This window comes from Trichosurus vulpecula, chromosome 6 (assembly GCF_011100635.1).
Source record: "Trichosurus vulpecula isolate mTriVul1 chromosome 6, mTriVul1.pri, whole genome shotgun sequence".
NCBI lineage: Eukaryota > Metazoa > Chordata > Mammalia > Diprotodontia > Phalangeridae > Trichosurus > Trichosurus vulpecula.
In genome coordinates, this window is record NC_050578.1 from 266,395,577 (window position 1) to 266,417,114 (window position 21,538).

The following is a 21,538-nucleotide window of genomic DNA, read 5'->3' on the forward strand; positions in this document are numbered from 1 at the left end:
ATATAATAATGGCATTGTCACCAAAACACAACTTCAAAAAACTAAAAGAATTGTGAACAATACAATGACCAACCACAATTTTAGAAAACCGATGCAGATGTATGCTACCTGCCCTCGACAGAAAGGTGATGGGCCCCAGATACAAAGTAACACATGTTTTCAGACAGAGCCAATGTTTTGCAGTTTGTTTTGCTTGACCATACAAATTTATTACAAAGGTTTTGTTTTTCTTTTCTTTTTGCGATTAGGGGTGGGGTAAAAAAAGAGGAAGAATATGGTTAGGGTAGCAAAAAGAAAAAAGAAAGAGTGTCATTAAAGAATCTTTTAAAAATGTACTGAAGAGATCAGAAGGAGGAGTAGGGTCGTAACAACAATCACAAAGAGGTAAGACAGCATTGAACATTACATCTTGAATTTGGTGTTCATTTAAAAGTAAGACAAGTTGTACACAATAGAGATCTACAGTTTTGTATGTGTATTATACTATGTATATGGACATTTCCATTTTTTGCTGTTCATTAGGGTCAGAACTTTAAAAAGCAACAATTCAAAATTCAAATATGGGAATAATAGGTAATACAAGATATATACAGATTAAATAGAAGGTAATCCGAGAGGAAAAGGCACTGGTGCGGGATGGAGGGAGAACTAGGAAAAAATCTCCTGTAGAAGGGAGGACTTTGATTCACTTTTAAAGGAAGCCAGGGAAGCTAGGAGATGGAGATTAGAAGGGAGAGCATTCCAGGCATGGGGGACATCCAGAGAGGTTGCAAGGAGTTAGTTTGAAGTATGGGCAGTATTCGAACTCCGTAAAATTAGGCTCACTAAATTGAGGGCAATTGTCCTGCATATTCAAAGGTGACCCCATTGGATGCTGTCTCTAGTGGCTATGCTAAAAGTGGGGGATGGAGTCTGGGCTTGGAAGTACATTCTTATATTCTCTGCTAGATGTGGGTTTAGGGAAGGCTGAGGCTGGTGGGTTGCTTGAACTCTGGAGTTCTGAACTGCAGTAACGCTAAAGCCAATCAGTCTGAACTACTTCTGACCTCTGAGACCAGAAGGCCATCAAGATGCTGAAAAAAGGGACCAGGGGCCCATATCAGACATGGAGCTGGTCAAGGCTGCTGTGCATAGCATCAGTGGGTCTAGGATTATGAGGGGCTCTTACAACTTCTAGCCTGGATGAGATAGGGATATCCCAGTCTCAAAATAAGGTATAATAAAATACAAGTGGAGTGACACTGACATAGCCTAAGTCAGAAATGGGGTAATTGCTGCAATCTAGTTGGGATGCTTTTCCACTGATGCCAATCACAAGTCATGGCACTGAAACCACAGCGCCTCACTACTTTGTGGGAGTTCTCATTCATGTCTTCCACATGAAGATAAAAAGGAATCTCATTCTGCTGAAGATATTCCATATATGCATTCATCAGCTCCCCTAACATGCCCTTGCCTCGATATTCTGGCAGGGTATATGCCATCCTTAATTCACATGTTGCTTCCATCACACCCCAGGATATGGGATTCCCCTCAGGATCGAGTAGACAATATCCAGGAAAATTCTTGATACAGTTTTTGATATATCTAAGGCTTTTCTCATTCTTTCCAAATTTCCAGTTGTCGTTCACCAACTCAGAATGGGAGACGTTCAACAAGATGGATTTGAAGTTATCAATTTCACTGCAGAAGAAAAGAACAAAGAACAAAGGAAATCATTACCCTCATTGCCACTTATTTCCCAAACACATTACATATTTTTCCCACTTCCAGATCTTCTCCACGCTAGTACCCTCCAGCTCCCATGTCCCTCTCTCTTTTCTCTCCAGGCATATCATCATCCACTGACTTCCTACCATTCCTTTAAGTCTCAATTTGAGTGGCATCTCCTTCATAAAGCCTTCCTGATCCCAATGTGGTCTAGTGGAAAGTAGACTGACTGTGTAATGAGAAGACATGGATTAAAATCCTAACTCTCTTACTTACTGGTTGTGTGACTTTGGAAAAGTGACTCTTTGTTTTTTTCATATCCAAAACTAAGGGCCATACTAAATGGCCCCTAAGGTCTAGACCTTCCAGGTGTAGATCCAAGATCCTTCAGTTGGAATTATCTTTTCCTTACCCGGTATCATTGTTCTTTGCTTTTTTTGTTATTCACTTAACCATATTTTAACTTAGTTTATTTGGTGATGCAGAATTATCAGTCTTATTAGGCTGTAAGTCTCCTGAAGGAAATAACCATTTCATGTTTATTTTTGCTTATCTTAGAGTGTCCAGCATGATAACACTACACAGTGTTTATTGAATGCCTTGTCAAACTTTCTTTTCAACACAAATCACAACTTAGACATTCCTCAAGAGTTGCTTTGAAAACAAGATCAATAAGTGCCTACTATGTGTCAGTTGGTGTGGGGATACAGAGGAAAACAATCCCTGACCTCAAGAGGCTTAAGTAACCCCTCTGCCCACATGAATTTGACAGGCTCTGAGGGACAGTCTTTCGAAGCTGTGTGCTATGAATGAAGAAGGAGAGGTGACTCCTGATTGGCTGAGAGAACCCTGACTCTACTGTCAAGCTCAGGGCTGTCCAACTTTAGGTTATCTTAGGGCCACATTAAAATAAAATAATTATTCGAGGGCCACATACAGAATAAAAAATACAGTACGCTAATAGAAAGTAGGGGAATGTGCATCATCAATATGAAAGGTGAAGGTGCTAAGCACAAAAACAAACACAAAACAACAAAGGGACAACACAACAGTATAAAGGTAGGTGTGTACTGACTAGTCTGCATTGTACAGACAGAACACATCCCCTAGATCGATTGAAAATTCTGTGTGATATGTTCCATCTGTAATATTGCTTAAAAACGCCAAAGAAAATTAACATCAATGCTATTATTTATTAGTGATAGAATTAAAAAATCTAATACACATTCCATGCAAATTATTATTTTGTTTATTCACTCATGATAATTAAAACCTACAGGCAGGCCACATAAAATCACACTGTGGGCAGCATGTGACCCACAGGCCATATTTTGGACAGCTCTGGTCTAGCTGAATGAAGAGAGAAGAGATTTCTTCAGATAATTTGAAGACTTTAAGAGAGAGACAAGCAGAAGGAAATGAATAACTAGACCCTACAAAGCTTCAGGCAATTTGGAGGAAATTACTTGTTCCCCCAGTGTATCTTTTGCAATCCTAGGTTCTACTAATACAGACTGCTTTTGAGGAAATGTGAGGTCATTCTCTCTTTTGCTCTGTGAACCAGGGCATTTTTATGTTTAGACAGAACACACACACACACACACACACACACACACACACACACACATGCACACACACTCCCCCACACACCCACCCACACCCACACACACACCCCCACACACATTTATTTATATTCTATTAAAAATGACTGAAAGTGTTCAGCAGTAAATTGGTTGAGGCAATTTTGTGGGATTTGACTATTTGCCATGTTTCTAGTGATGGCCTCATCCAAAATTAGTTGGACTGATCTGAGGCACACTGCCTTTTGCTGGTCCTATTCTTAACCTATCTAGATAGTCGGACTTGGCAGAGTTTCGGTTCCTGTGACCACCCACGCCTACATCCATGCCACAAACGGACATGAGATGAGGATCTTAGTGGATGACCGGGGGTGGGGGGGGAACTTCATTTCTTATAAATCTCTAGTTCATGCCACAAACCCCGGATGACAAAATTTAACCCTTTGATTATCAACAATCCAGGGTATGATATTAGAACAGGAGGCTCTACATGTTCCTACCTCCTAAACTCTCCGGTATTTTGGATAGTTGCTTCTTGGGATCTCCCAAATATTCTCTTATTGGAAGACTTCAATTGTAGAGTGGCTTCTGTTATATAGAGAAACCTCTTGGAGTAATCTATTTGTACTGACTTGGAAGCTGCAACACTTTGTATTTTTTCATTCAAACCTTGTTGGCAACCTGGGAAGAAAGGAAGACAAAGAAACAAAGACCTCTCTTCAGTTGTCTCTGCATTGTCTGAGAGAGTCCAGCTTAATGTAAATGGCATTGCGTTTGTAATCAGAGGCTGCGGGTTAGAATCCCAGCTCTACTATTTCCTTGCAAAGTGATTATAGGTAAATCCCTTCCTCTTTTGGGGTCTTAGTTAAAACAAATAAATTAGACTAGATGATCTTTAAGATCTTCATTAGCCCTAAATCCACGATCCTATTAACCCCTCTGATTCTCTCTGGTTCTAAATCTTACTCAGTAAGTCAGGACACTGGGATACATATTAGGCACGCCTGTAGACTGGAGGTATCACAGGTACTTCAATTTGTCTGGTCTTCCCTAACTCTACATGAGCAAAGATACAAAGTACCTTTAGTTTAGATTATGCTTTCTCTCACATTTACTTCATCTTTACGTTTTGGCAATTTACCCATCCCCTCCAGGCCTTGACTCTTGTGCCACTTCTGTAATGTCTTTTTCTCCACTTTCTTATTCTGCTTTCCTCCCACAAGCTAGAAATGCTTTCTGTTTGATTATTTGCACATAGTAGGTGCTTAATATTTTTATTGATTGATATGTGAGTTCCTCCTGGAACCACTACTTCCCAGAAGTCCCCAGACCAGTCACATTCACTGAATTTCCTCTTTTGGCTCTGTTCTTGAATCTCCACAGTATATACAGTACCCTACATATAGTAAGTGCTTAATAAATACTTTCTGATTTGCTCATACAGTATTTATCATAGATATTTGTCTCTACCCTTCTTGTGCAGTTAGAATCAAAGACTAAAAGAAAGTTTGATTTGAGAAGGGACCTTCGGTAGTATCTATGCAATCCAGTCACATCATTTTGAAAAAGGAGGAAATGAATACCTAGGGAAGATCAATGACTTGTCCAAATTTACACAGATAATGTGAGTGTCAAAGTCAGAACTTGAACTTGGTCAGAAAAGTAGGAAGAAAACTAGGGGAGATCAGTTTCATGGAAGCCAAGGAAAGAGAATAGTTAAGAGTGGTAAGCAAAAATCTGTGGATGCCAAGTAGGATGCAGACTGAAAAAAGGACTTCAGAATTAGTGATTAAGAGATCATTGGTAGGTTTGATGGGAGCAGTTTCAGTTGAGTGGTTGGGTCAGCAGCCAGATTGCAAGTGGCTGAAGAATGAGAGCTAGGGAAATGAAAGGGATGAGAGGTAGGGAGGTAGGGAAGTGAAAGTAGAGGACTCTATGAGTTTGGCTATAAAAGGGATGGGGTATAGGACATTAGACTGAGGAAGTTAGGGGTCACTTAAAATATTGTTACAGGTGGGAGAGACATGTGCATATTTGTGGCTATTTGAAAAGGAGCCATTGGATAAATAGAACCTGAAGACAGAATGGAGAGTCGAAATGATGGATGGGGCAAATTCTGAGAGGAGAGTAAAAAAGAAGGAATCAAGTGCACAAGTAAAAGGGTTAATCTTGGTGAGAAAAAAGACTCTGTCTTCCTTGGAGACTGAAATAAAAGATGAGAGAAGAGGAGGTGATGTAAAAGGATCTTGGTGTATAAAGGAGGGGAGAAGAGAAAGCTCATAGTTGAGAAAAATATTAAAAATCACGGAATCTTAGAGATCATCTACTTCATGACCTTAATTTCAAATGATACTGAAGCCTAGAAATAAGGAATGTCATTTGGGCTTATACAATGAGGCAATGACAAAGCCATGAGTAGGGTCCAGGAAAGACATCATGCTATCTCCCCATCAGACCCTTTTTCCAAGGAAGTTACAATACAATTGAATTTGCACTAAACATGTAGTAAAGAAATCATTGTTTTAATCTCAGCTTTGCCACTTTCAGGTGTGTGACCTTGGGGAAATCATTTCATGTCTTTGGTGAGAGGGCTCTTAGTCCTAAAATAGGCATAATAATACCTGTACTTACCAATTCACTAGTATCTTAATTTTTGCTTCAGTTACTTGCCCATCTATCTTGTCCCTGAGGGACCTTGCCATTCTCATTTTCATATACTAAACACTTACAATGACACGTCTCACGTAGTTGTTGCTTGATAAATAGTACCTGATTTTTAAAAATTCCATTTGCTTCTAAGTAGTTACCTTGGATACTCAGAATCTGATCCCAGTTGATGACATCATTGGATTCTAGTATCTCTGGCAATCTCTCAGGAGTTTTGGTGAAGATGTGATAAGTATTTGTGTAATGATCCATGTCATCAGTCATCTCCTGTGCAGGGTGGGTTAAAGGAAGTGGGGTATCATTGTCAAAGTCTGTCTCCAAAGAGGAAACTTCATTACAGATCAGTTTGGTTAAAGGGTCAAACCCAAGGGGCAGGTGGAAAACACTTGAGTTTAGAAACCTCAAGAGGTGGAGGCTTAAATCGGGTGGGTAATTTCTCTACTGATAGATCATGATGCTTTCATATTTTAATAGATGACCTTCTTGAGTTAATGTGATTGAAAAATGGGCTGGTCCTCAGATAACACCATAGGGTTCATACTCAGGGTCTTTCTAGCTTGGCAGGACCTCTCAGAGCTTGGGCCTCTCAAGAATATCTTTCAAGAAGTCTGGCTCATCTTGATGCCACCAAGAAACATCAGAACAGATCTTTAATTGTAGATCATAAAACTTATTGGCAGTGTGGTAGAGAGAACATTAGGCTTGGAGTAAAGAAGACTTGATTTCAAATCCAACCTCAGACCTTTAGTAGCTGGGGGACTCAGGGCAAGACATTGAACCTTTCTCAGCCTCATTTTCCTCATGTGTGAAATGGACAGAATAATAGCACCTATCTCACAGGGCTGTTGTAGGACCAAATGAGATAGCATATAGAGCACTTTGCAATAACTACTAGCTATCACCATCATCATCATCACCATCATCATCATCACCATCAACATCTGTCATCACCACCATCATCATCATCATTTATGTTAAAATTTGTGTCTTGTTCTGGTTCCCCTGACTAATTATTATTAAATTTGTTATCCTAGATAGGTATTTGGCTAAAAAACAAGCCTCATCTGGTACAGACAGTGTTTTCATCACTGCTCCTTACGGAAAAGAGGAGATTCAGAAGAAAGAGGTAGATTTTAGAAGTGAATAACAGGTTAAGAAAATAGTGTCTGAGAAAAGGACTCATATTTCTGACTTATTGATTAACAGATTAAAATATAGGATTGGTGGGCTCTGGACCAGGACAGAATACTCTTAATAAGGGTGTATATGTGTATACATATGTGCATATATGTACTTATATAAATAAATGTGTATAAACACATGTAGATATACATGGAAATATATGAGTATACATGCATAGGTATGAAAAGTATGTCTACATGTATACGTATATGCCCAATATATTATAGACTGTGTTTATGTATTCACATATACACACAGATGTACCAAATAATGCATGTACATAGTGCATGCATATTATATTATGTGTGCATATATATACATGTGTGTATAAATTTGTGTAGATACATATGACATAAACATATGTATCCATACATACATATATACACATACAAATCTCTATGCATACATACAACACATTTACATGTACGCAATGTTACATCTCTGTGTGTACGTTCACTTGGACTCTTGATAATCAGATCAAGGAGTCTGTCTCAAGATTCTTTTACATCATCTCTGTAATCAGATTTCTTTAAATTAAGAAGAGAGAGAGAGGCATAAAATTAGCCACATTTATCTAATATCATGGAAATTGGCAGATGTGGCATAGGAGTAATAGTGAAAGGGGGCACAAAACGTATGAAGGGAACAAGGAATTAAAGCAGAGGATGCTGGTGTCTAAAACCAAATCATAAGAGGGTCATTGAATTGAATGGTGTATGATGCAAAATTTTGTCTTCTAATACTAATATTCTTCTAGTGATTCTCTATGACTAAGAGTTATAGAGTATTGCCAAAGAATCAAAATTGCACATGACCCAAAGGACAGTGGAGAAACATTAGGATATGAAAGCATTTTGTAGTGGATTACCAAGGATGAATTTAGGCACAAGAGGTGGCATAACGCAAATGTATGTGTACGGATATGTATGTATAGATATGTATGTGTATATGTATGTGTTTGCATATGTGTGCATATGTGTACATATGTGTGTGTGTGTGTGTATCTTAGAGCTGGGGTGGGGAACCTTTTCATGTTGGATGGCCTCATTAATATTTAGCTGTAATCAGATAAAGTAAAAATATAAAAGATGAACAAAAATGTATTAATAAAAATAAAAGAATTTGTTCTGTGAAGTTTGGATTCAGTCAAAAGGCCACACTTAAGGACCTAGAAGGCGACATATGGCCTTAAGGCTACAGGTTCCCCACTCCTGTCCTAGACCTATGATTTCGACATGATATGTATATCTATATCTATACCCTAGACCTCTGATTTCAAAGAGATAGGGAACTAAAAAGGAGGAAATTTGCTTTATCAATGCAGATTGGCAACTATTTTACAATTTTTCACTTTAAAGATTTGCCTGAGGTCAAACAGCCAGTACATGTCAGAGATTCAAACAGTACATGAACCCAGATTTTCCTGACTCTAAGTACAATCCTCTATGTATTATATTACATATATTCTTTCTCATTTTTGTTTTTCAGTAATTTTTCAGGCATGTCCAACTCTTCATGATCCCATTTGGGGTTTTCTTGGCAGAGATATTGGAGTGGTTTGTCATTTCCTTTTCTAGTTCTTTCTCTGTGATCTCATTTGGGGTTTTCTTGGCAAAGATAGTGGAGTGGTTTGCCATTTCCTTCTCCAGCTCATTTTATAAATGAGGAAACTGTGGCAAAGAGGGTGAAGTGACTGGCCCAGAGTCACTGAGCTAGTAAGTGTCTGAGGCCAGATTTGAATTCTGGAAGATGAGCCTTCCTGACTCCAGGCCCAGCCCTCTATCCACTGAGCTACTTAGCTGCCCTGCTTTCTCATTAAAAATATCTAATAAATATATGATCAGAAAAAAGGTGATTTGGACATATGATAAACAAAGAAGGGTTAATGAATGGAAAGCCTAAATATTGTACTGACACCCATGGGATATTAAAGCATTTAGAGAAAGGCACTAGTGTCTTAAGAGGATTTTTTTTAAAGACATCCTTGTCTTTATTGAGATTGGTGGGACATCACAGACAAGAATTGCCCAGGGTGAGAAGGTATGGATGAGGTATGACTGATACTGTTGGAAGGAGGATTCATGAAGCTGAGATTGTATATTTTTTGAAGTATCAAAGAAGCTTTGATGATTTAGCACTCCCAGGGTTTGGGGCTTCCCCTGCTTGTGCAGGATTTGGTTAAGCAAACGTTTAGCAGTTAATACAATGTAAGAGTTGGGTTTAAAGCACCCCACCCTATTTTAGCGTGGATACTTTAACTACCTGATATCATGTATGAGAAAAGTCCTTCAAACTGAAGTAATATTTCTTGAGAATTGTGTTCAGATAGGCTGAGGAAATTTGGCTACACTCAAGAAGTCATTACCAAGCTAGTTAAAACTGGATTGACTCAAAGAGGTGGGGGAAAGCGTGACTTTCCAGCACACCTGTGAGGGGGAACCACTTGGGGGAAGGAGAGGCAGGGAGGTCTTTGCCTGGCCTTAGCCAGGTCTCCTCCCTACTCCCACCCATTGTCCAGAAAATCTTGCCAGTTTTGAAGGGTCTGGAGGATGTTGGACTTCCCAATTTCTACTGGGACCCCTATCAGTTTCCCTATGTTAGCTGATGGCAGTGTCTGCATTGGGAACCAAAGACAGATATGATGTGAATTCACTGTTCCACAAGGAACTTAAAGAAACTGTTCTATGCTCAAGAAGTTCTTGTGTACCCAACAAAAAGCAAGGGAAGGATATGCAGCAACTTTGAGATAAATACTTTCTAAGCTTGAGCCAACTTTCCCTTGGACTCTGTATATGCTTGTGGGAGTATATGTGTATATATTGCAACACTTTTTTTTGGTGGGAGGAATGTTTCATATCGATTGTTTTATAGCAACTTAGGAATTCGCCTTAAGGATGGATAACTATAATAATTCTTGACCAATAATTTTGGAGAGTGCAGAACATTGGTGGGATTTAAGCCAATGGCATCAACCACCCCAATAACTCAGGAATATCCCTAGCACTCTTAAAGGGAAAAATAATCAAGCTCTTGGGACCTGACTCAGCATTGGGAGAGAAAGTTGGAATAAATAGCTCAGGACTTATATGGGCTACAGCCTGTGTACTTTTCCATTGTTTATCTTTTTAAAAGGTATGGTTGGAATTAGAACAGTTCACTAGTCTACTTCATTGATTCCTTGTCATGATATGGAGGTGACCCTGTTTCCTCAAAAGCTATGCTAGGAAAGCATAGCCCTATCTAAATGAGAAGGCTTCAAGGGTGGAGTCAATGATGGACAACATAGAGATTAGCAAATGGATACTGGCCAGGGATTTACAAAGAGTAAATTCTTTCCTCCAAGCATATTCCTTTATTCCAGTAAATACTAGGTAGTCAATGCTTAGAAAACTGAATGGAGTAGTAAAAAAAAAATAGAATCAGAGAGTTCAAGTTTGACTCCTAGTTGTCCCATTTACTATCTGTGTAAACTTGCCTAAGTCACTTCCTTTCTATGGGTCTCAGTTTCTCTGTCTGTAAAATGAAAGGGGTAGATTAGATAATCTCTGAGCTCTAAGCTCTAAATGCTTTAATGTTCTTGAGAGACCCCGAGGATGACTGCAAGATATGTTTAAAACAATGCTACTGATTTTCTTTTTAAACAGAAAGACTTTCACAATCATACCTTGTGTTATTTCCAGGATAACAAGACTGATATAGAATAATTAAAAAAAAAACAAAAATGGAGGCTAAAGAATAATTCACTGTGCTTACAAAGGAGAAAGCCAAATAAATTACTAGAAAAGAGTATGGTAAGAAAACAAAAGATCAGAATGACTACTTGGTTGTGGTTGTTGTTTGTTCTTCATTCTCAAAGAGGACCATGACACTGGGAAGGTGATGCCATGACTTGCAAATAAATTGAATTTAAGTGAGGGAGGGCTGTGCAAAGTCACCAGCCTCACTTTCTCCTCTGGAGCCATGTAGGTCCAGTGGCCAGATATTGATCAGTGACTACCTGGTCAAGGTAGCATTAAGGAGGAAGGCCTAATGGCATATTTATAGGAAGTCCTCAGATGTGGGAGGAGAAATACCCAATGAGAAACACTGTCATCATCTAATACCAAGAATTTAAGAGGTATTTTAATGTTGCCCCCAATCTTTCTATACCTTCTAGAGAAGATCTGATGGGTTTTAAGAAGTGTTGTTAGTTGCCCTGGTCTTCTCTCCATCAAATGGCCTCACTCTAGTACCTTAACCTTTGTACAGATTGTCTCCCATACCTGGGATGCTCTCTCTTCTCACCTCTGATTCTTAGAATCCTTTCAAAATTTCTTTCAAAACTGAGTTCAAGCTACCATCTTCTACATGAAGCCTTTCCTGATCTCCCCCAATTGATAGTGATCTCCTTTCATATTTTATCTGCATTTTGAATATATTTGATAATTACTTACAAATGCATGGTATCCATCTCAATAGAGTGGAAGTTCTTTGAGGTCAGCAGCTCTGTTTGTTTTTTTTTTTTGTATTCCCAGTGCCTAGCATGTAATAGTTGGATAATAAATGCTTGTTAATTGCTTGATCCTACCTGTTTCTGAGGACGGGTAATGACGGTCTGATACTCTGGCCAGGAGTCTATTAGAACCTCCAAGTTGAAAGGGTTTCCCCGATTTATGTGGAAAATGGAGCCATATACCTGCAGTAAGAAGACAGAGGCAGGTGAGGCTGGTGAAGCTTCATCATTTCATCAAAGTTGTCAGGCAGGGACGCAAAATGGAAGTGGGACCTGTGGATGAGGAAGATGATAGCGCTATTCCAAGGCCAATTGTTGCTTCAGTAACAAACAGAGACATTGATGCTTATATTTACTCATATTTGGCCAATGTGTCAGAAAATGACATTTTTTGCTTTTCTTTGTTTCATCTCATTCTTTTCCAACATTCTTCCCTTCTCTTAATGTTTCCCATCATTCTACAATCCACTGTAGATTTCTTAGTAAGAGCATCTCATCCTGTGATATAGAAAAATATTCATAATAGAAATAGCTTCAATTTCTATAGCTCTTCAATCTACAATTAACCCCAAAAGGCTTATTTCTTGGATAGGAGATGCAGATGGGTGATAAGTTGAGTTTAGAATTGAAGAGGAGTAAGAGACAGGGCTGTATTCCATTTGGGAAATTGCATAGCATGTTAAGTGGTGCTAAGCCACTCCCTGATACGTAAACTCATCTCTTTATTTGTTGCTATATTTATGCAGCTCTAATATGTCCCCTGGACTTCAGTTCTCTCTTGTCAGTTACTACTGGAGATCACCACTTGAATATCCCATCAATATGGGCCAAACAAAACTGAACTTCCACCCTAATCCCACTGCCATTCCAAACTTCACTATTTTTGTAAAAGGTGCTACCAACCTCCTTGTCCCCAGTTTTATAATCTGAGTTATCTTCCCTCTTCCTCACCAGCCACATCCAATCAATTGTAGATTCTACTCATTCTACCCATAGATTCTATTCATTTCTCCAACCACGGGCCACTATCCCCATTCATCTATCACGTGGACTATTGCAGGCGTCTGGAGGGCTAAGATTGTTTTATTTTTGTCTTTGTAGCATCACAGACTAGCCTAGTATCTGATATGCAGTAGGTTTTTAAATAAATGTTTGTTGAATTGAAAAAAAAATTCTTCCAGTGATGCTATATGGCTATAAATTGAGCATTATAAAAATTGTGGGTGAACTGAAGATTGAGAGAGATCGACAATTGTTATAAATAACCAAATAAGCAACAGTATGTTTCCAATGATGCCATAAATGCAAATGGTGGTGGGTCACTTATGTATTGAAGGCCACTAGGTGGCGCAATGGATAGCGTTGGGCTTAGAGTCAGGACATCCTGAGCTCAAATCCTTCATCAGACATTTACTGTGTGATCCTGGATAAGCCATATAGTCTTCGTCTGCCTTAGTTTCCTCAATCTAAAAATGAAAATTATAACAGCACCTCCATTTACATGACTCTTGCGAAGATCAGTTGAGCTAGCATGTGTAAAATGCTTTGCCAAAGCTCTATTAATGCTATCATTAGTATGAGTAAAAGATGACAGGAGGAAAGCACCAGTTCTTCCCATGCCTTTGAAATGTTAAAAGGTCTTTTAGTGCATCGAGTAAATTGTCCCAGGAGGTTTTATGAGCAGGCATACACAAGAATTCAGGGGAAAAGCAGCCATGAGTGAATGCATCTGCACTGTCAGAAGGGAGGAGAGCAGAGTGCTAGTGTGAGGAGATGAAAAGGAATAGGACAGAACAAAGAAAAGGGCAAAATATTATTTGGCAGAAGAAGAAACTGAGGTTCAGAGCTATGAAGTGCATCTGCCTGCTGTCACGAGTGGCTACTCTAGGCTCACATTTCTCTACTTCCTGCTTGGTATCTGAGTCTTTCCTCATAGCACAAAAGAATCATCAGGAATGGCCACATCTCCTTTTGTCTCCGGTGGCTTCCACCCTGACTCACCTTCAGGGACTCCGGGATGCTTTTGGCCAGAGATCGGTGTAGAGTCTGAAGCATCTTGGCCTCTCGCAACAGAAGCATTTTTGTGGTGCTGCCCACCTCTTTGCCCTTCAAACCAAACATTGGGAATAAAAGCAGTTACGGGATTTCTCAAAAAGGCAAGAAAGTAGAAATAAAGTGAGTGATGGGTGACACATGACCTAAAGCAAGCTGACATTGTCAACTTCAGTCTGACTTGACTCAGAGGCCAAGGGACTAACTTAGGTCCTACCGTATTCAGTTACTTGGGTATCCAGGGAAGGGAAATGCATCTTTTCAGTGATTTCCCTTAGGGAAAGCAAGAAGCCCTTTAGTATCATGGAAGTCTGAGGATTGCTGTAGGACCAGCAGCTGGTTTTTTTTTTGTTTTTTTGTCCTTATTTTTTTTATTTTATTTTTTTTTTAATTTATTTAACATATTTAGTTTTCAGCATTGATTTTCACAAGAGTTTAAATTACAAATTTTCTCCCCATTTCTACCCTCCCACCCACTCCAAGATGGCGTATACTCTGGTTGCCCTGTTCCCCAGTCAGCACTCCCCTCTGTCACCCCACTCCTCTCCCATCCCCTTTTCCCTTCCTTTCTTGTAGGGCAAGATAAATTTCTACACCCCATTGTCTGTGTATCTTATTTTCTAGTTGCATGCAAAAACATTTTTGTTTGTTTTTGAACATCTGTTTTTAAAACTTTGAGTTCCAAATTCTCTCCCCTCTTCCCTTCCCACCCACCCTCCCTAAGAAGTCAAGCAATTCAACATAGGCCACATGTGTATCATTATGTATAACCCTTCCACAATACTCATGTTGTGAAAGACTAAATATATTTTGCTCCTTCCCAACCCATCCCCCTTTAATGAATTTTCTCCCTTGACCCTGTCCCCTTTCGAAAGTGTTTGTTTTTGACTACCTCCACCCCCATCAGCCCTCCCCTCCATCATCCCCCCCCATTTATTTTTATCTCCCTCTTCTTTCCTGTGGGGTAAGATTCCCCATTGGGTATGTATGGTATTCCCTCCTTAGGCCAAATCTGATGAGAGCAATGTTCACTCATTCCCCCCTCATCTGCCCTCTCCCCTCCTCCCACAGAACTGCTTGCTCTTGCCTCCTTTATGCGAGATAATCCACCCCATTCTATCTCTCCTTATCTCCCTCTCTCAGTATATTCCTCTCTCATCCCTTAATTTGATTTTATTTCTTTTAGATATCTTCCCTTCATCTTCAACTCACCCTGTGTCCTCTCTCTCTCTCTCTCTCTCTATCTCCCTCTCTCTTGCTCTTTCTCTCTCTCTCTCTCTCTCTCTCTCTCTCTCTCTCTCTCTCTCTCTCTATATATATATATATATATATATATATACACACACATAGATATATACATACATACATATTCACCCATATATATATACATAAACATATATGTATGCATATTCCCTTCAGCTACCCTAATACTGAGGTCTCATGAATCATACTCATCATCTTTCCATGTAGGAATGTCAACAAACCAGTTCACCTTTAGTAAGTCCCTTGCAATTTCTTTTTCTTGTTCTTTTTCTTGATTACCTTTTCATTCTTCTCTTGATTCTTGTGTTTGAAAGTCAAATTTTCTATTCAGTTCTGGTCTTTTCACTGAGAAAGCTTGAAAGTCCTCTATTTTATTGAAAATCCATATTTTGCCTTGGAGCATGATACTCAGTTTTGCTGGGTAGGTGATTCTAGGTTTTAATCTTAGCTCCATTGACCTCCGGAATATTGTATTCCAAGCCCTTCAATCTCTTAATGTAGAGGCTGCCAGATCTTGGGTTATTCTGATTGAGTTTCCACAATACTCAAATTGTTTCTTTCTGGCTGCTTGCAATATTTTCTCCTTGATCTGGGAGCTCTGGAATTTGGCGACAATATTCCTGGGAGATTTCTTTTTGGGATCTATTTGAGGAGGCGATTGATGGATTCTTTCAATTTCTATTTTGCCCTGTGGCTCTAGAATATCAGGGCAGTTCTCCTTGATAATTTCTTGAAAGATGATATCTAGGCTGTTTTTTTGATCATGGCTTTCAGGTAGTCCAATAATTTTTAAATTATCTCTCCTGGATCTATTTTCCAGGTCAGTGGTTTTTCCAAGGAGATATTTCACATTGTCTTCCATTTATTCATTCTTTTGGTTCTGTTTTATAATATCTTGATTTCTCATAAAGTCACTAGCTTCCACTTGCTCCAATCTAATTTTTAAAGTAGTATTTTCTTCAGGGATCTTTTGGACCTCCTTTTCCATTTGGCTAATTCTGCCTTTCAAGGCATTCTTCTCCTCATTGGCTTTTTGGAGCTCTTTTCCCTTTGAGTTAGTCTGTTTTTTAAGGTGCTGTTTTCTTCAGTGTATTTTTCAGTATTTTTTTGGGTCTCCTTTAGCAAGTCATTGACTTGTTTTTCATGGTTTTCTCGCATCCTTCTCATTTCTCTTCCCAATTTTTCCTCTACTTCTCTAACTTGCTTTTCCAACTCCTTTTTGAGCTCTTCCATGGCCTGGGACCAGTTCATGTTTTTCTTGGAGGTTTCTGTTGTAGGCTCTTTGACTTTATTAATTTCTTCTGTCTGTATGTTTTGGTCTTCTTTGTCAGCAAAGAAAGAATGCAAAGTCTGAGACTGAATCTCGGTGTGTTTTCGCTGCCTGGCCATATTCCCAGCCAACTAACTTGACCTTTGAGTTTTTCAGTGGGGTATGACTGCTTGTAGACTACAGAGTTCTATGTTCCATGTTTGGGGGGGAGGTGCCAGCTCTGCCACACCAGCACTGTTCCTTCCCCAAGAACCCCCAACCCGAACTGGGCTTAGATCTTCGGCAGGCTGTGCACCGCTGCTCTGATCTGCCACTTAATTCCTCCCACCAGGTGGGCCTGGAGCCGGAAGCAGCAACAGCCAGCTGCCCCACCTCCACTGCCCCCGGGGCTGGAAGCCGAACCTTCCACTCCCGCAGCTTTTCCCACTAACCTTCTCCGCAGTCTTTGGTGTTTGTGGGTTGAGAAGTCTCGTAACTGCCGCAGCTCACTGATTCCGGGCGCTAGGGCATGCTCTGCCCGGTTGCTGGTCTTGTTGGTCCACGCCGCTCAGGCTGGGCTCTGCTCCACTCTGTTCCCAGCTCCCAGCTCCCAGCACCCAGCTCCCAGCTCCCAGCTCCCAGCCCAGAGACCATCCAGGCTGTCCTGAGCTGGAGCCCTGCTTCCCTCTGCTGTTTTGTGGGTTCTGCCATTCTAGAATTGGTTCAGAGCCATTTTTTATAAGTTTTTGGAGGGACTCCGTAGGGAGCTCACACTATTTCCTGTTTACCAGCTGCCATCTTGGCTCCGCCCCCCAGCAGCTGTTTTTGACACTGTGGGGAGTGAGGTCACTGTGGGGAGTGAGTGAGATCCAAGGTCATTTCCTTTCTAAATAGTACACAAAAACTACCTAATAAGAAATGATATTACCCAAAGGCAGTCTGTATCACCATCATCAAGACGGTGGCTTTTGAGAGGGAAGAGGAATGACCTTAATCATGTTAATGCTTCATATTTTACAAAAGGTTTAGTAAGCAGTACTGAAAGGTGGATGCTGCCCATGTAAGATGTATCTATCCACATGGACATGGGACCTCTAACCATATAGATAGGTGGCTCTAGAGGAGACATTGTGTATCTGGAAACTTGCCCACCTTTCTCCAAGGGAGATTATGATTCCAGCCTGAAGGTAAACAAGAGAAGGAACAAGGTTCATGAGGCTGGTCATTCTTTTCTCCTTAGAGAGAGGGTGCTAGATTACTATTATATTCATCTGTCCTCTAGTATTTCTGGTCCACGAACATGATTTTGAAGGTTCAAAAGCAACAAAGTTGCTGCTCCTTATTCTTTAAAGGCTGCCGCCATTTAACAGTGGCCTCAAGGCCACGTGTGGCCTTCTAGGTCCTTGGGGGTGGCCTTTTGACTGAGTCCAAGTTTCACAGAACAAATCCTTTTATTAAGGGTATTTGTTCTGTGAAACTTTACGGCTGCAGGTTCCCCACCCCTGAAACCCATCTTCACACCATTTAAGCCTGTTGGCTCCTTAATGTCAAGAATTTTACCATTTTTTGCTTTTGGATTCCCAGTGTCTAATATATGCTTAATAATAAACACTTAATAAATGATTTTCCATTTCTTTCCAGTCTACAAATTGGATGCCTTATATATGCTTGTGGGTGATTGATTAAACTTCATTACAGCTATGTCAAGTATCCAGGGCAGGTATTGTCAATTCAATTTTTAAAAACTTTCCATTGTTTATTTCTTTTCATTTTGAAATTTTATTTTATTTTTGAGTTATAGAATAAAACAAGCATTTCCATAACACAGTGTGATAAAAAAGATTGTACATGAAATTGCAAATCTATTATGTACATTGCTATTCCTTTTAAATATATGATAATGTTATCATGTAAATTTCTTTTTTGCAGAAAATTTCCATTTTGCTGAAGAGGAAAGCAAGGTCTAGTGAATCAAACTCAGCCAGTGTCTGGCCAAGCCAGCACTAGAGCCCAGGTCTTCTGACTCCAAGGCCAATGCCTTTTTTCTATACTAGATACATAATTTTGCCCATCCCTCTGCCCACCTTGGGAGTTCCGCACTGCCAGTGTGGGTGCTCCTCACCAAAGGTTATTGATTTATTCCCCGAAATGGCTGATTTAATATGTGAAGGAAAGAAGATATGAATGAATGAAATTACATGAGCAATGAGGGTGAAATTATTTAAGTGATATCATCCCTGACTTTAAGAATCTCGTGTTCTAACCAGAGAGAAAGCACATATTAAAATGGACACTAAAAAGTTATGTATTTACCTTAGGGAAGCCATCTTAGCAATTATAGATCATTACCATGGGCCTCAGAGGTAGCACTGTGGCCCTTTAGGAAGATCAAGGCTCTTGAAATCAGGTGATGTTGGTTTAAATTCTAGCCCTGATTTGTGACTTTGAACAAGTTGTGTAACTTCTTGGGGACTGGGCTGGATTGAATGACCTACAAGGCACCTTCCACCTTTAAGTCTTTGATCCTGGGATTCAGATTTCAAATTTCAGCCCTATCCCTCCCTGCCAATTTAACCTTAGAAGAGGGACTTGATCTCTTTAGGTCTCAGATTTCTCAGCCATCAAATGAGGAAACTGGGATTGATGATTGCTTTGGCCTCTTTTGGTTCTGAACTTGTATGAGTTCACAAAATTGCTCATAAAATTCATATTAGTCCCAAATGCAGGTCATTTCCAAATATAGACCAAAGTCCTAAAATGAGAGATCTCTGAAAGGAAGAATGATATATTTTCTTTTAAAATTCTTCCCATAGAGGCCAGAATAGGCAGGCATAGGCCAGTTTTGTTGCTGGCTTTGGAATAGGAGGCCAGGGTTCACATCCTGCCTCTGACAAGGGCTGGCTATGTGACACTGTGAAAGCCACTTAGACTTTAGCACCCCAGGGAGCTCTATAAAACTGTAAGTTACAGACCCAGTCTGCAGTGATAGAAGAATTCTACTACAAATTCCCCACACCAATGAAATCACAGGTTTGGACAAAAAAACTTTGTATGTATAGTTATAAGCTGAAAATAATAATGCAAAATTCATACACATATATGCGTGTTTGTGCATATGTGTATGTGTATACATACATACATACATATATATATATATGTATATATATATATATATATATATATATATATATATATATATATATATATATATATATATATATATATATATGAATTTTATGAGCAATACTCATATGAGTTCTGAACCAAAGGGAGCCAAAGGGATCATCTAGGGGTGGGGAACCTGCAGCCTCGAGGCCACATGTGGCCCTCTAGGGCCTCAAGTGTAGCCATTTGACTGAATTCAAACTTCACAGAACAAATCTCCTTAATAAAAGGATTTCTTCTGTAAAACTTGGACTCAGTCAAAAGACCACACCCAAGGGCCTAGAAGGCCACATGTGGCCTTGAAGACATAGATTCTCCACTCCTGGAGACCAATCCTCTCATTTTATAGTCGGGGAATCAGAGATTAAGTGTCTTGTCTAAGCTTACATAGGTAGTAAGTAGCAGAGTTGGGATTTGAACTCAGGAAGCCTGTGGTTTTGAATCATAGGATCACTGAGGTAGTGCTGGGATGGACCTCAGAGGTTATCTAGTCCAACTTTCTTGTTTCACAGATTAAAATAATTGAAGCCCAGAGTCAAGTACCTTTCCTAAGGTGAAATAGGTAGGGAGTGGTAGAGTATATTAATAAATAAGTAAATGAATGAATATATATACACACATATACATATATACTACATCTATATATTATATTAAATATTATATATATATATATATATATATTTACTATGTTGGGGGTAAAAGTTTTGTTAGAAGTGGGATTGATGTGCTGGAACTCTATTATTTCAGGTTGATGATGAAATGAAAGCAGGTATTGAGTATTCATTGAACAGTCACCAAAGGAGACTTATTAATCCTTAACATATAAAGGACATCCAACAAAGGTACAGGAGCATTTAGATGAGGTAGAAGGGGTTCTTCTTATCACTGTCTGGAAACAGTCATCAGGGCAGGGTGTGGTGATGTGTATGGTCTTGGGATTTCTGCCTGGTCTGAAGACAGTGCCCTAGCCCTCAAGGTTTCCCATAGGTGAGCCTTTTATGCCTGTAGGTGAGCAGGAAGCTATGCCAATATATTCCAGAAAGCTGCCTCAAGGGGTATAGTTTAAGCCTTGCCCCGTTCTTGGGTAAATCAGGTTCCAGAGAGAGATTTGTAAACTTTTAGAGAAATATTAACCTAACTCATGCTGTGGTGATTGAGAGAGAGAGAGAGAGAGAGAGAGAGAGAGAGGGAGAGGGAGAGAGAGAGATAAGTGGGAGAAAGAAACTCTAACAGATATTGAACTTATCATCAATGTTAAATTAATTTTTTATCCCCACCACTCTCATGGCCCTCATCATTTTCGTTATTGTTCTTTTACTAAGAGTACATTTATAGACCACATTCACATCGTATTAAAAAAAAGATTTGGTGGAGAAAGTAGTGTCATCTATTTAGGCCAATATACTTACTTTTTGATTTGCTATTTTTGGGGACAAGAGCACTACTATGTTCTATTAAAGAAAGGAAAACTCAAGGCTAAAGATGGTTGGTGATTTGCCCAAGATCACAGAGTTACTCCAAAGATCCAAGATCAGAATTTACCCACCTGACAGTCCACCACACATATATGAGCTCCATCCTTGTGGGGAATTACTTTAAAAATACAATAAAGCTATTGAACTCACCAAGAAAATGGAGAAATTGAAGAACAAGATGAGATCAGCTGCCTTCCTCCTGGTTCCTTAGGTTGGTTGGTCAGAGTCTGACCCTTGTGGGAGCTGCCCTTTGGCCAGGGCTGCTCTGAACTAATCTTTAACTAAATAAATCATGTTCTGTTTCCTATACTAAGTAGGATTATTTTACTAAATAGAGGTTGGGAAGTGGGGAGTAGGAAGCACATAATCTCTGATCCTGGTTATTTTCTTTAAAAGCTGCTCTCATGTGTCTCAGAAAAACATGTAATCATTAATTGGCTCTTTGGTTCCTCATTTGGGTTTTATCTGAAATGCCTTTATCCACGTATAGGTAGGATGTCATAAGGAGGGCAATGACGTTCGAAGACCTGAGTGTAACCTTGGCATGATGCTTGCAATGGTATTTGACCTTAAACCAGTCAATTCCTGTCTCTAAGCCTCAGTGTCCTCATCTGTTAAACTGGGGAAAGACTGCATATTTGCTTTAAAAAACTGACATGAGGAATCAACAAACTAACCAGCCAACTAGCATTCATTAAATTCC

At 39.6% G+C, this 21,538-nt stretch overlaps 1 protein-coding gene across 1 annotated transcript; it reads right to left on the bottom strand.

The window, feature by feature from the left end:
- Positions 1-460: 460 nt before the first annotated feature.
- Positions 461-21,092, bottom strand: LOC118853552 (glycine N-acyltransferase-like protein 2). Its single transcript, XM_036763684.1, has 6 exons — positions 20,986-21,092; positions 13,633-13,737; positions 11,707-11,814; positions 6,098-6,224; positions 3,791-3,971; positions 461-1,683 (listed from the first exon to the last, which is right to left on the bottom strand). The coding sequence occupies exons 2-6, from the start codon at positions 13,708-13,710 to the stop codon at positions 1,257-1,259; spliced, it is 921 nt and encodes a 306-aa protein (XP_036619579.1). The 5' UTR covers positions 13,711-13,737; positions 20,986-21,092; the 3' UTR covers positions 461-1,256.
- Positions 21,093-21,538: the final 446 nt, after the last annotated feature.